At 40.6% G+C, this 15,190-nt stretch overlaps 1 protein-coding gene across 1 annotated transcript in view; it reads right to left on the minus strand.

Moving 5' to 3' along the window:
* Positions 1-322: 322 nt before the first annotated feature.
* The window catches only part of emb (exportin-1 emb), a 92,288-nt gene continuing 77,420 nt past the window's right edge, over positions 323-15,190 (minus strand). Inside the window, exons 17-21 of the mRNA XM_080286984.1 lie at positions 6,483-6,722; positions 5,096-5,290; positions 4,714-4,966; positions 2,064-2,332; positions 323-1,498 (exon numbers count right to left, since the gene is read on the minus strand). Coding sequence (XP_080143110.1) covers positions 1,352-1,498; positions 2,064-2,332; positions 4,714-4,966; positions 5,096-5,290; positions 6,483-6,722 — 1,104 coding nt within the window. The 3' untranslated portion in view covers positions 323-1,351. The remainder of the gene's footprint in view (positions 1,499-2,063; positions 2,333-4,713; positions 4,967-5,095; positions 5,291-6,482; positions 6,723-15,190) is intronic.

A 15,190-nucleotide genomic window follows, 5' to 3' on the forward strand; every position in this document is an offset into this window, starting at 1 on the left:
TGCTCGTTATACAAACATCCCTCAGTTCCCTTCCTGTGCCCCTGAAAGGTATGTGGTGGACTGCAGAGGGTCAACTTCAGCCAGCAGTCCACCTGGTTTGCATTCCCTTAAGCCTGGGACTGCAACACCTCATCTGGACTGACCATGGAGATACTTTAGTTTTTAAAACTGTTTGGTTGAGATCATGCTTTGCTTCAAACATGTTTGGTTTTAAGAGTAAAAATTTCACTAATGATAAAAAACATACTGCCAATACAAGTGGGTGTTCTGTCATTAAATTACATATCATCTGATAAAAACATACGCCAGTACAAGGGGGTGTTCTGTCATTAAATTACATATCAACATCATCGTCCTGACCTCTGATCTAGTTGCACACAATACCGCACAATTTCTCAAATCACAACACATCATCATCATCGTTTTCCATCTAGACACGGGGTGAGGTATGACTGAGAAATACACAACATATACTCCATAATTATCTCAGCTAATTTCAACCAGCTTTCATTATACATCACACACTTCAGCCAATTCTAACCGTTTTCATTAATTTACACACTAACACTTTCCAGCCATCCAAGGTTAAATACACACTTAGCAGAGAAACTTAAACTGATTATTACTTCTGATGTGGACACAACAGACTGAAATTAAACCCTGCAAGCACCTACAGCTGGTCTTTTTTCACAACTGTTTCACAATGTTTCACAATGTTCAGAATTGTTTTGTTATTACACTGCCTGTGACGTTAAATGTACGGTATTCTTCATTTAAAAGATTCCCATGAATGTTTTGCCAGTGACTTTAAATGCAATCTTCACTTGAAAGATACCCATGATTCACTATAAAGCCAGAATGAGCCAGATTTTCTTTTTTTATGCTTGCAATCACTAAATTATTAACTAAAACATGTCTCACTTAAAGCTGTTTCACAAAAGGTCATATTCTAGGTGGCACAGGAGGTTTTGCACTCTCCTCTTTGGCGATTTATTGAACAGCTTACGCATTAACACTCTTGTATGTTAATTATAGCAATATCGACACAGAATGCACCAATAACACATCATTTTAATATCGACACAGGACACATCAACACCATACGAGAATGCTGAAGTGCAATGTGCAGAAGAAATCACTAAAACAGGGATGTTACAAATTCTCCAAAGCCACACAGAATACAACCCAAAGCCGCTATGAGATCTCCAGAGCCACTTAGAATGGAATACAAAGAATAATTTTACTTGCACTCATCCTAGACGAAGAATCATTTTACCTGCACACATCCTAGAAGGGAGGACTGAACTGCATCAAAAGGAATTGGAGATGTTCTTTGAGGCAATGGAACTCCTCAGTCTTGCATCTCTTCAGGTATCTCATGAGGGTTTAGAATGCCAGGGACACTCATTTGCACACGTCTCTTCTCTTCCTGTGCCTGGCGAAGGGCTGCCTCTCTTTCTTCAAGGTACAGATCACTATCATCGTCTCCTGTCACTTCCTGCAAAATAATACATCGGTCAAACCAAATCTTGCCATACTGAGACTGGCCATAGTATAGCTAATGTGTTATAAAGAATACAAGCCAAACCCAATGCCTAAAAGAGCTAATTACTTCCCAACAAAAAGGTAATCAAATATGTGTAGCTAACAGGATCTCCAGAACACACAACTCTGACCACAGTATTTACCTGTGCCTGTTTCATGCCTACGAGTTATGAATGCGTGGCTAGTTTTCAAGTTTGTGGTTACACTTCACTCTCATGGTAGCACCTGCCATGATGGATGGTAGTCAGCCATCTACTATGCTCTATTTGTTGTCATCTGGAGGATAAGCATGGGAATATCCATATTCTATCAATAGTTTAAGGGTTAAGGGGGTTAGCCATTTACCCCTTCAGATAGGTTTCTTCACCTTAAATGAAGCTTTTCTAACTGGAAGGATCAAATACAGCCTTCATCAACCCTTCCCACAAGAAATCTCTAAGGTGAATATGTCATTGGAAGGGGTTAATCGAAATATTCAAGCAACAAATTTTAAAATCTAACATATACATAGCACTTACCCTAATCTGAACCAGGAAGTCTCTAAGATGTTCCTTGAAAGCTGGGATATCCTGATTAAGGTTGATCATACCCTGTACAGTAACCTTAATCTGGTTCTCTGTGAGGTGTGGAAATGCGGCCTTGAGTAGGTTAGCTACATAGCCCTGTACATATGTGACGTTGTTGGTGCTTGGGGCAGTGGGGTTGGCCGAGTCTAGGCTCACTGTGATGCGGTTCTGTTCTACCAGTGTGAACATGTAGGCCAGGATGGAAGCATGCATTGTCAAGCCTGTGAGAAAAAAAGACAATCATTTACACAATGCTTTATCACTGGCTTTCTTCTGATCATCATCATCTAGATCTCTTTTACCACCAAAGATGAGGTAAGGTTGGGTCCATAAAGCAAGAAATGAGAAAAAAGTAGTAGTAGGGATTAAATGATCAAGACAGCAACATACATATATGATGATCTCAGTATTATAAGCTCTAGGGTTGGCTGACTCTAGGTTCATGACAACTTGACAAGGCAGTTCTTTTCTGCCAGCAGGTATATATATGCCATGATGAACCCATGCACTGATGATCTGCAACATTGTTGTTGTGCTACCTGTCTCTCTGATGGAGCAGACCTACCAACTGCAGACAAGTACTGCCCCTGCAGGGTCATCCTATGCAATGAACTGATGTTTCCATGCAGCTGACAGCTCCTTGCCACAGGAAGGCACAGGCATTAGTGTTGAGGTTTGGTACCTGGGTGGATGTCATATTTGTCTCTACACCAAGTTCACAGGGGCACCATATTAGGCTCCACATTACCCTGTTATCTTGCTATATGGTTACCACCCAGCATTACAATTGGTTTCCCCAAGTTACAGGAAGAAATAATTACTAAGATGCTCCTTCCACAACAAGAATCATAGGTTGCATACACAAGTACATACTGTATAATGTTAAAGTCGAGGAAGAACACACTTGCTCCAGACAAATGGAGGTGGAAACAAAAACTTAAGGTGGAGTACAGTGTGGTGGGGTTGGGGGTGGGGGTGGGGAGCTTACGGCTTTACTATAACTTAATACACAGCAAAAGCTACAAAAAATTTTAATTCTTATTCAAGTCATCCAAGAAACAACAAAGAAGTTATCAAAACATAAACCATGTACACCCTCTAAAAAATACTAGCTATTTGGCCCCTCTGTGGTGTGATGCAGTAACACATAGACCAAGCATTCCAAATTACCAACAATACCAAATGAACAGTTTCACTTCTGTGAAACAATTTCAAAGCTCACTGCACTCATGGATGCTCAGTCATTTTTTTGTAAGTGTACCATACACACCGCAAATGTGAGGTGAAGCAGTGGGTATGGTTCATCTCACAATTGTTGTGTGTACATTGTTTTGACAACTTCTCCACTGTCTGTAGAGTAAACTTTATAAGAATGATTACTTCATGGTGTTCATTGTGCATTACAGCAGCTAAAACCATAGGCACAGCAAAAGATAAATAAACAAAATAAACAAATAAGAATCACTGATGTACAGTTTTGTATTGGAGGGTGTACACGCCTTTGTTTACAAAACTCCTACTCCTCCAGTCGCCTGCTAGCATTTCCTTCTGGAATCTGATTTATCCCCAAAATCACTTGATTTGGACTGGTTTGGCCTCCAAATATTGTAATCCAGATTAACTGGATTGACAATTGTTAAAAAAAAAAAAAAAAAAAAAAAAAAAAAAAAAAAAAGATATTCTAGGTTCCATTCATTGTCAAACCTGGAAGAAAAATCAATTAGACAGTGATTTTTGGACAAATTCGTATGACACACTTGAGGTTCTTAAGGTTATATCACCAACTGATGAACCATATGCCTACTAACAAGAAAAGGCCACATTATACTTATGTGTATGATTACCTATTCAAGGAAAGTTGTAAATGTGAGACTATGGTATGGCATGAAAATGAAAAGTCAAGAGTGAGAGCAGAGGAGATGAGACTGCTGAGGAATGTACAAGGAGTACAGAGAGTGGACAGGATATGAAATAATCATTCGTGAAAGATGTGGAGTGAGGAAGTCTGTGGACACCACAAACAAAGAAAGTGTACTGAGATGGTATGGTTATGTGGAAAGAATGGATAACAATAAAGTGGTGAAAAAGGTACATCTGAGTGAATTTGAAGGAGGAAGGAGGCAAGGTAGGCCAAGGAGAAGGTGTAGGGATATGGTGGATAAGTGCGTGAGAGGTATGGAAATTGGTGGGGCTAGGGGACTGACAAGAGATCGAGCTGGCTGGATGAATACTGCGAGAAGTACATGATCAGGGTTCTGGCACCCCTTTTTAACGTGACGGTGTTTGGACTGACTCTATTGGATATGTTTATGTGAAGCTACAGAATGTGGTGAAAGTTTTGGGTGTATCAGATAGAGCCAGGTTTTCGGGGGCTTGAATACTGAGTTGAATGGAAGTGTGGCCCATTGAATTGGGCAAACTTGGGCAGTCTGGACATTGCTACTCCTCACCCTGCCCTAGGGTGGGAAAGGAGGCCTGGATGATGATAATGATGATGATGATGAAGTTATAGACACCTACACTAATTTTCAATTATGAATTACAAACGCCTTGTCTATTAATATATTACAACCTAAGTATGGCCACAAAGAATGCAGCTTACCGGCAGTATGTGACGAGTCTGTAACAACTGAGAAGATGTGTTGAAGGATGTCAGTGTAATAGGTCTGGTAGAAACTGCTGGCTGCATGTTCATGTGTGGAGATGTTCTGAAGCAGCTGGTACAGGATCTGCAGCCCCGTGTCTGCCACATTACGCATGGTGTGTTTGAATGCCCAGATAATGGAGTCCAGTACCAACTTGAACTGCGCTGGTGGTATGTTAAGCAGTGCCGAGAAACAGTGATTGTTCACAGCCTGAAAAACAATTAAAGCTTAACCCTCATTCCACAGTACTGTTTCTACCTTTTGGTTAATTCTGGCTTAACATCCAACAGTTTTATTACACTTATGAAGCCTTAATTGAAAATAAAGTGCAATACTTACCTGAAGCAATAGGAAGAAGTTTGTTCTGTGCTCGGGGAATTCTTCAAAGTCCTTGTTAATCATGGATAATGTACACTCGAAGACAGCATCAAAGATCTTTGGAACCTGCTGTGTTATGTGTGATTCCAGTTTATTGACAATTGTGGCCATCGTTGACAACACCTCTGGTTCACGTGCTGAGGGGACACCAGTTCGCTGAAAAATAAAGCAAGTCCTTGTTGAACAGGGTGTCCTGGGAAATGAATGAGTAACTTCTGGTAATTCTTGGGTGTGAGTGATTAACGTTGCATCAACATGGGTACAAGAAAGACTAAAGCAGCACGGAAGGATGGTTGAAGGTAAAATGCAGGCAGTGATAAGAACAGGGAAGTGAGCATGAAGTAAAGGAGTCACTGCAGGACAGTATTGTAATCCCAACCCTAATGTACTAAAGTGAGGCCTTAAGTACTGTATGTTGGAAGGTCATAAGTTATGAAAATCAACATGAGTACAAGAAAGACTACAGCAGCAGGGAAGGATGCTTGAAGGCAAAATGTAGGCCGTGAGCATGGAAAAAGTCACTGCACGACAGTAGTGACACTAATGTATGGAAGTAGGACCTGGATTATGTTGAAGGGGCACAAGAATGAGAGGCGTGGAAATCAATCATCTGAGTGAAGCATGTGCAGCTGCATACACAGGCAGACAGATGAACAATGAAATTGAGGACTCTTGTGGTGCTGATGCAGATATGCTGAAAAGCACCTCACCAGTATATGGTATAACTCACTCTCAACTCACTGCTTTTGGCCTTCATTTTTTTCCCTCTCATCTATTTATTCTTAACCTTTAAAGATTTTCAGTGAGCCTCTTTTTGTTTATTAAGCTGACAAACAGTATCATAGTAACAATACTCTTTCACAAACAACCAGGCTAAACAATGAAAGAAATCTTCAATAAAAGGCATTTTAATATTTCTTCTGTCCATATCTGATATCAACAGTAAAAATCAGCATTGATTCAGTATCGGAAAAGATGCAAATATCAGTGATACAGCGATTCAGGGAAATTGTATCGGTTACAGCATTAATAATGACATCATTATCATAATGACAAGAACATTGTTATCATCATGAGTCTCCTTGGTAATACAGTATGTCTAGTAAAATCTACAGTTTGACTACACATGGCCATCAACTATGCTGGAAGGAGTTACAGATCTCTTTCAGGTTAGGATAAATGCACTATAAGCAGAACAATTCCACAGAAGGAATGCTACAAAGTCTTCTAAGACACCAATAAAAATCACTAAACTTCACACAACAATAAACCAGCTCAAATGAAGAGTAAAGCAAAACCCTAAATAATGAATGGCAAAATAAAAATACAAGAAGAAGTAGATACATACTTGATAATCCATGAGGACAGCCTCCAACAAAGGTGGGATGAAGTTGTCTAGAACCAAGGTGTGGTCGTCTGATCTGGACACCCAGCCAGATATCAATTTCAGGGTTTCCTTCTTGACCACTCTCATGGACTTGATGAGTGGCTGTTTGGTCACTCCTTCACCATTTACAGAAATAGCTGCACTAATGTTCTCACTCATAACTTTGTATACATTTAGCATGTCTAAGTAGATTCGGCCAAGCTGAAAATAAGATGGGTTAAATTAATTCAAGTAAACAATTCATAACTCAACATTTTGTCTACTGACCATCTGACTGCATTTCATTAGAGCGGCATCCATATATCATCTAATTCTTTATCTGATGTTACATCAAATCTGTAAAATACTTCATACATAATTCAACACCCAATCTCTTACAGTATGACTTTGCATTGCATGAGAGATCCATCTATCCATCATCTAATCCTCCTTCTAAGATAAAGAAAGTTATTCATGTGAAACAGTTTGTAAACAACGGTGGGAAGTGGTGGTGACCACCATCCACTTACTTTATATAGTGCTTGTTGCCTACTTCTTATATCGTCATCGTTCTTTTTCTACATCTGCCCTCTTCTCTTCCTGTCACTTTTTCTAAGACTTTTTTTCTATTTCAGGTGGCTCTACACCAAGTGACAAGCTTAATGATTTCCTGTAACCCAAGAAACCATTTGCAAGCCTGGGTTGCAACTATATAACCAATTAAATGGGTAATGTGGAGCCTACTATGGTGCACCCATTAACTGGGACAAGACACAAATGAAGCGATCATCTGGGAACCAAACCTCCACACTCCTCCCAGCACCTCACTGTGACAAGGCACTGTCTGCCACAATGGAACATCAGTTTGCTACACGGGACAGCCCTGCAGGTGCAGCTGCTTGCCTGTGGTTCCTGGGTCTGCTAGGCCAGACAGACCAGAGTTACTCAGTAAGTCTGTAAATAATCCAATAGTCTGTCTCTGTAAAGTTCTACACTGCACTCCACTTATCCTGTTATTAAACTATCTGGAGCACAGAAGTCAAGGGCTAGGCTACTCACTGCAAGCACTGAAGCCTCACTTTTTTTTTTTTTTTTTTTTTTTAAATGCGAGGAAGAAGGAACCAAAGGCCACGAATCTGCAATTATTGTTCCTTCCAAGAGAAAAATAAAATACAAGAGACAGCCAAATTCAGGATCTGATCATTTTGAGATGCCTGGACACACTGCATTTGAAAGACTGGAGATCATAGGAAGCAGGAAATACAGACAGAGGGAGACATTTCCAGAGCTGACCTGTTGCATAAATGAAGGACTGGGAGTAACGGTTAACTCTTGCATTAGAGAGTTGGACAGAAAAGGGATGGAGTCTGCTGCTAAACGGGTGCTACGCGCCCATCGTAGAGGTGGAGGAATGCATGCAGACAGTTCAGAGGAGCAGTGACCATTGAAGTAGCAAAGGAAAAGAGATAAAGATGCAACACTGCAACGAAGAGACAGAGGTTGAAGGGGGCCAGTAAGAGGAGGAGAGTCAATGAGACGAAAAGCCTTTGACTCCAACCTATTGACAAGAGATGTACGTGGGGAGCCTCCCCACACATGAGAGTTGTACTCCACACAGGAGCAGATAAAACCCCCGTATAGAGTCAACAGTTGTGCAGGGGTAAAGAGGGAACGGAGTCAGCTTAGCACACCTAATCTCTTGGAAGCAGATTTTACAAGAGATGCAATATGATCTTTCCAAGATAAGTCCCGAGGAAATGAAACCCCAAGCATGTTCAAGGATGATGCAGGATTAAGCTGAATATTATTAAACATTAGTGGGTATACCTGTGGAAGATTTTGTCGGGTTGATAGGTGTAAAAACTGAGTCTTTAATGCATTAAAAACAACAAGATTAGTTTTACCTCAGTCAGAGATACGAGCCAAGTCAGACATTAGGTGTGCCATAGCCTCATCCCTTATTTGTTGAAGTAACTGCTGAGATGGACGTTGTGGGAACCAAATGGAAAGATGAAGGGTGGAATCATCAGCGTATGAGTGGACAGGGTTAGATGTACAGCTTAGAAGGTCATTGATGAATAAAAGGAAAAGAGTTGGTGATAGGACACAGCCCTGAGGACACCACTAGTGATAAATCTAAAAGAAGAACGATGGCCGTCTACAACAGCGGCTATAGAACGACCAGAAAAGAAGCTAGAGATGAAGGCACTGATAGAAGGATAGAAACCGTAAGAGGGCAGTTTGGAAATTAAAGATTTATGCCAGACTCGACTGAAAGCCTTTGAGATGTCAAGTGCAATGCAAAAGCTTTCGCCAAAGTTCCGAAAGGAGGATGACCAGGAGTCTGAAGGTAGGTGTTCAGTCTCTTATCCCTGAGGACACACTCTACGACCCTGTCTCAGGTCTATTTTGGTCTGCCTCTTGCAAGCCTACCCTTGACGTTCACACCCCTCACCTTCCGCATCCAACTGCCATCCTCCACCTCTAAACATGTCCAAACCAACTCAATCTACCCCTTCTTATCACAGCATCAATACATTCAAGTCCCATCCTTCCTCTCAACTCTTGAACTGCAATCCTAGTCCACCCAAATATCACAATCAAGGATGCACTACACATACATCTAACCATTGCCATTTCTGTAAGTGTCATTCAATGAATATCCTCTCCCTTTACTGCCCAGGTCTCACTACCACATAGCATTACAAGGATCCATTAGCACCGAGGGAGAGCTCTCTCACTCTCTGGAGAAGGAACAGATCTCTGAACTTCCTCCAACCACTCCTTACCCTAGCTCCCACACCACCTCCTGCACATAGGATGTCCCCTAAATGACAACACTCCTCCACACACTGAGGAAACTCTCCAGTAAAGATCAATCCTTTTATGCCTGTCATTCCCTAAAAACTACCCAGCACACCACACAGTAAACCTCAATGAACCCCTGGATGTGTTACATCAAGATACTCTAAGATATCCTCATTTACTTCGTAGTTGTTTCACTTATTCTGTGATGCGATTATGTATCTTTCATTTTATGTCAAAATAAAGTTGTCCCTGTGTGTGTGTGTGTGTGTGTGTGTGTGTGTGTGTGTGTGTGTGTGTGTGTATTTACCTATTTGTAGTATACAGGAATTGAGCAATGCTCATGTTGTCCTGTCTCCATATCCACATTTATCAAGTCTACCTTTACACACATGAATGTTTTTCTCATGCACCACCTCTTTGTCTAAGTCGTTTCAAATATTTAAGTATTTACCTAATATACCTAATTGTGATATACACGGAATGTACTATGCTTGTGGGTTTCCATCGCTGTTTCTCAGTAAGTCGAATTTAGCTTTAAACTCGTTTAAGTTTTTAGACTGGACGATCTCTTTGTCCAGGCTATTCCATAAGTCTATACTTCTGTAAAGAAAGCTATATTTCTTGATATCCTTCAAGCAGCTTGACTTTTTCAATTTCATTCCATGTCCTCTTGTTGCTCTCTTATCCCATACAAACAGATCTTCTTTGTCAATTTTATCTACTCCCACCATGGTCCTGAAAACCGCAATCATGTCTCCCCTCTTTCTCCTTTCCTCTAACGAAGGCAAATCCAGTTTTTCCAGTCTCTCTTTGTATGACAGGTCTGTCAGACTGGGGACCATCTTGGTTGCTGTTCTTTGTATTCTCTCAATCTTGTTTATATCTTTCTTTTTGTGTGGGGACCACACTACCGCTGCATATTCTAACCTGGGGCGGATCATGGCCACTATCAATTTTTTCAGCATTTCCTCATCCATATAATGAAATGCTACTCTTATGTTAATCAAGAGTTTATAAGTCTCTCCAACTATCTTGTTAATGTGCTTTTCTGGTGACAAACTATCTTCGACCAGCACTCCCAAATCTTTCTCTTCTCTCCTTTTTGTGATTAATTCATTACCCAAAAAATAATTCAGCGCGCGCATGTGTGTGCGTGTGTGTGCGCTTGCATGCGTGCATGTGTGTGTGTGCGCTTGCGTGCGTGCATGTGTGTGTGCGCTTGCGTGCATGCATGTGTGTGTGTGTGCTTGCGTGCGTGCATGTGTGTGTGTGTGCTTGCGTGCGTGCATGTGTGTGTGTGTGTGCTTGTGTGTGTGCATGTGTGTGTGTGCGCACATGAATGCATGCATATGTGGCTGCGTGCATGTGTGTGTGTGTGTGTGTGTGTGTGTGTGCTTGCGTGCGTGCATGTGTGTGTGCACATGCATGCATGCGTGTGTGGCTGCATGCATGTATTTACCTATTTGTAGTATACAGGAATTGAGCAATGCTCGTGTTGTCCTGTCTCCATATCCACATGTATCAAGTCTACCTTTACACACATGAATGTTTTTCTCATGCACCACCTCTTTGTCTAAGTCGTTCCAAATATTTAAGAATATACCTAATTGTGATATACACGGAATGTACTATGCTCGTGGGTTTCCGTCGCTGTTTCTCAATAAGTCGAATTTAACTTTAAACTCGTTTAAGTTTTTAGACTGGACGATCTCTTTGTCCAGGCTATTCCATAAGTCTATACTTCTGTAAGGAAAGCTATATTTCTTGATATCCTTCAAGCAGCTTGACTTTTTCAATTTCATTCCATGTCCTCTTGTTGCTCTCTTATCCCATACAAACAGATCTTCTTTGTCAATTTTATCTACTCCCACCATGGTCCTGAACACCGCAATCATGTCTCCCCTCTTTCTCCTTTCCTCTAACGAAGGCAAATCCAGTTTTTCCAGCCTCTCTCTGTATGACAGGTCTGTCAGACTGGGGACCATCTTGGTTGCTGTTCTTTGTATTCTCTCAATCTTGTTTATATCTTTCTTTTTGTGTGGGCACCACACTACCGCTGCATATTCTAACCTGGGGCGGATCATGGCCACTATCAATTTTTTCATCATTCCTCATCCATATAATGAAATGCTACTCTTATGTTAGTCAAGAGCTTATAAGTCTCTCCAACTATCTTGTTAATGTGCTTTTCTGGTGACAAACTATCTTGGACCAGCACTCCCAAATCTTTCTCTTCTCTCCTTTTTGTGATTAATTCATTACCCAAAAAATAATTCAGTGATGGTCTCCTGCTACTTTTACCCATTTCCAATATTTTACATTTCTTTACATTAAATTTCATTTCCCACGTCCGGCTCCAATTGTGTATCCTATCCAAATCCTCCTGCAGTATTTTACAATCCTCCTCAACCTCTATCTTCCTCAAGATCTTTACATCATCAGCAAACAGACTCGCATAACTGTTCACTCCATCTACCATATCATTTACGTAAATCAGGAACATTACTGGCGCCAACACTGAGCCTTGAGGGACTCCACTTGTTACTTCCCTCCATCCAGACATCTTTTCCTTTATTACTGTCCTCATTTGTCTGTCTCTCAAAAAGTCTCTCATCCATTCCAGAAGTTTCCCCTTTAGTCCCCCTACATGTTGTAGTTTCCACATTAGTCTCTTATGAGGTACCTTGTCAAAGGCCTTCTCTAAGTCTAAGTACACACAATCCACCCAACCATCTCTCTCCTGTACCACATCAATCGCTCTTGAGTAAAAGCTCAACAAGTTTGAAACACATGACCTTCCACTTCTGAATCCAAACTGACATTCAGCCAAAATATTCATCTCTTCCAGATATTTTATCCATCTGTCTTTCAGGATTCTCTCACACAATTTTGCGACCATGCTGGTTAGAGACACTGGTCTATAATTCAGGGGTTCTTCCCTGTTTCCTCCCTTGTAAATTGGTACCACATTTGCCCTCTTCCATTCTTTTGGCACTTTCCCCTCTTCCAATGAGCATACAATTAAGCTGTGAATTTTATCTGCCAGTTGTTCTCTGCATTCCTTCAGTACCCAATTAGAAATTCCATCAGGTCCTGGGGCTTTCTTTACATCTTGAGTTTCCAGTAATTTATACACTTCCAGCACCTCCACTTTTATTTCTTTCATCACCGGAACATTTCTAATCACTCCCTCACCTTCCACAAGCTCCTTTTCTTTAGTGAAAACTGACTGGAAACGTTTGTTCATTATTTCTGCTTGCATTGCCGCATCCTTAAAGACCTCTCCATCTACTTTCAGCTTGGTGATTCCTTCCTTTTGTTTCAGTTTGCCATTAACAAATCTATAAAACAGTTTGGGTTCATCCTTGCATTTGTCAATTATACCTTTTTCAAAATTCCTTTCTTCTTCCCTACGTATTCTTGTGTATTCGTTTCTTGTTCTTTTATATTCTTCCTTTGTTCTGTCGTTACCTCTCTTTCTCCAATTGTTCCACGCCTTATCTCTCTCTTTTTTGGCCATCATACACCTTCTATTAAACCACTCCTTTTTAGTGTTTTCTTTCCCTCTTACTCTTGGTACAAATTTTTCCACTCCCAAATTACAGAGGTCTAGAAAGATATCCCACTTCCTCTGTATCTCTCTTGTTTCTCTGAATTTTCTCCAATCCGCATTTTCAAAAAATTTTCTCAATCCTGTAAAATTTGCTTTGCCAAAGTTGTATCTTCCCTGTCTATGAAGCTCGTCTCTTGGCTCGACGTTTCCTATTAACATCTGGAACTCAATGACCACGTGATCACTTTTTCCCAAAGGACAGAGATATTCCAATGAGTCTATTACATCGGGTTCTTTGGTGAACAGTAAATCTAACCTTGCTGGTGTGTCCTCACCTCGAAACCGTGTCTCTTCTTTGACCCACTGCATCATCACATTATTCATTATTATATTTAATAACATAGTGCCCCACGAATCCTCGCCGCCTCCCGAGTACCATTCCTCCCAGTTCACCTCTTTACAATTAAAGTCACCCACCAAAATTATATTATTGCTTTTCTCAATTATTTTTTGCAAGTAGCTAGCCATATCTGACAACATCTCATGGTATTCGTCATCCTTCCATGCTCTCGTCTTTGGGGGAACATACACTACCGCCATATCTCTCCTAACATTCTCTCCAGTTTCTAATTTCATATATATCACTTCAGCCCTGCCTTCTCCCATTTCCACAGTATCTACATTTATGTTGTTCTTCACTGCTATCATCACTCCTCCTCCCTTTTTTTCTTTTCTGTCTTTTCTCCACAGTTTGTATTTACCATCTCCCAAATGAACATCAATATCTTCTCTTAATTTGGTCTCTACAAAGCACATGACATCAGGTTCATGTTCTCTCAAGAAATCATTAATTTCGATCCTTGTCGATATGAAACCATCAACATTAGTATATATCACCTTCAAATTATTTTTGACATTATTAATACCCTCTTCTCTCCTACTCTCTGTCCGTACCACTTCCTCAACTTCTGATCTTTCACAACCATCCCCCCTAGTTTCCTTCACTTCTATTTCCTTAAATACCATTTCCTTACTTTCATATCCAATACTCTCCAAAAAAAAGTATTACGTTCTTCCTCTGTCCTCTTATCATTTTTTTCCTTTACTTCTTCCTTTAATGATTTTAAAACTTCTCTTTCTTCTTCATTCAGATCTTTTCTTATTATAATATTTTCCATCCCCGCCTCTTTGCTTAATTTCCAGGTCACTTTAAGTATCTCATTTATTACACTTTCTGACGTAAACTTGACTCTCATTGGTCTTGTTTCCCCTTTCTTATAAGGCCCTATCCTCCTTACTTCCTCAATTTCTTTTACCCACTTGTCTCCTTCGGGGTCAATCTTGCCAAATATTCCTCTCACCATGTTCGTGTCTCTCTCTCGAGTCTTGCGAACCTAACCTTTTCTTCCTCTTCCCTGTTTCCAAATACTACCACACATCTGTTCCTTTCTACAGTTTCTCTCACTATTTTCTCTTTTTTCTTCAGTATTTTCACTACATTTTCTTCCATTTCTTTCTTATTCATTTCCCTTTCTTCCTGGATGATCTCTCTTAAGCTGACCACTTCTTTCTGTTCTTCTTCTACGTGTGCCCACTTTGCCTTATGTTCTTCTAATACATTACTCACCTTCTCCGTTTTATTAGTACTCTCTTCAAGTTTCCTCCTCAGTTCAACATTTTCCCTTTTCAAATTCCTAATCTCTTCATTGGCTGTTTCGTTGGACTGGATTAGACTCTGTATGGTGGTTTCCGTATTTCCTGACACATCCTTTATCACTAGATTCTCTACTTTTGTTTCGAGTTCACTAATCCTCATAATTAATGTTTTCACCAGGTCCATGACATTAGTATTAGCATCAAATCCTTGAAATTCCATTCCCTCATTGTTTACATTTTCGGCCATGTTTAATGTAAAGTACCTAAACAGCTGTTACCGAATAAGCCACAAACATTCATGTATACTATTGCCAACAAATCTTTACATTTTTGGTAGTGTACTAACTTTCATTATTTTAAATTTAAAGAAAGACCCTAGGAGACAGGACAGACAAAATTCCTGAAACTACTCAAGGTTAGGAGCGATGCCTGGGACGACCTCTCTCTCCGGCTGCTCGTGTGTGTGTGTGTGTGTGTGTGTGTGTGTGTGTGTGTGTGTGTGTGTGTGTGTGCATGCGCGCGCACGCACATGCATGCATGTGTGTGTGTGTGCACGCACACATGCATCCATGAGTGTGTGGCTGCATGCATGTGTGTGTGTGTGTGTGTGTGTGTGTGTGTGTGTGTGTGTGTGTGTGTGTGTGCACGCGCGCGCACATGCATGCATGCGTGA

Source organism: Coenobita brevimanus, chromosome 115, assembly GCF_032717465.1.
Source record: "Coenobita brevimanus isolate Jiangsu-jjx chromosome 115, ASM3271746v2, whole genome shotgun sequence".
Lineage (NCBI taxonomy): Eukaryota > Metazoa > Arthropoda > Malacostraca > Decapoda > Coenobitidae > Coenobita > Coenobita brevimanus.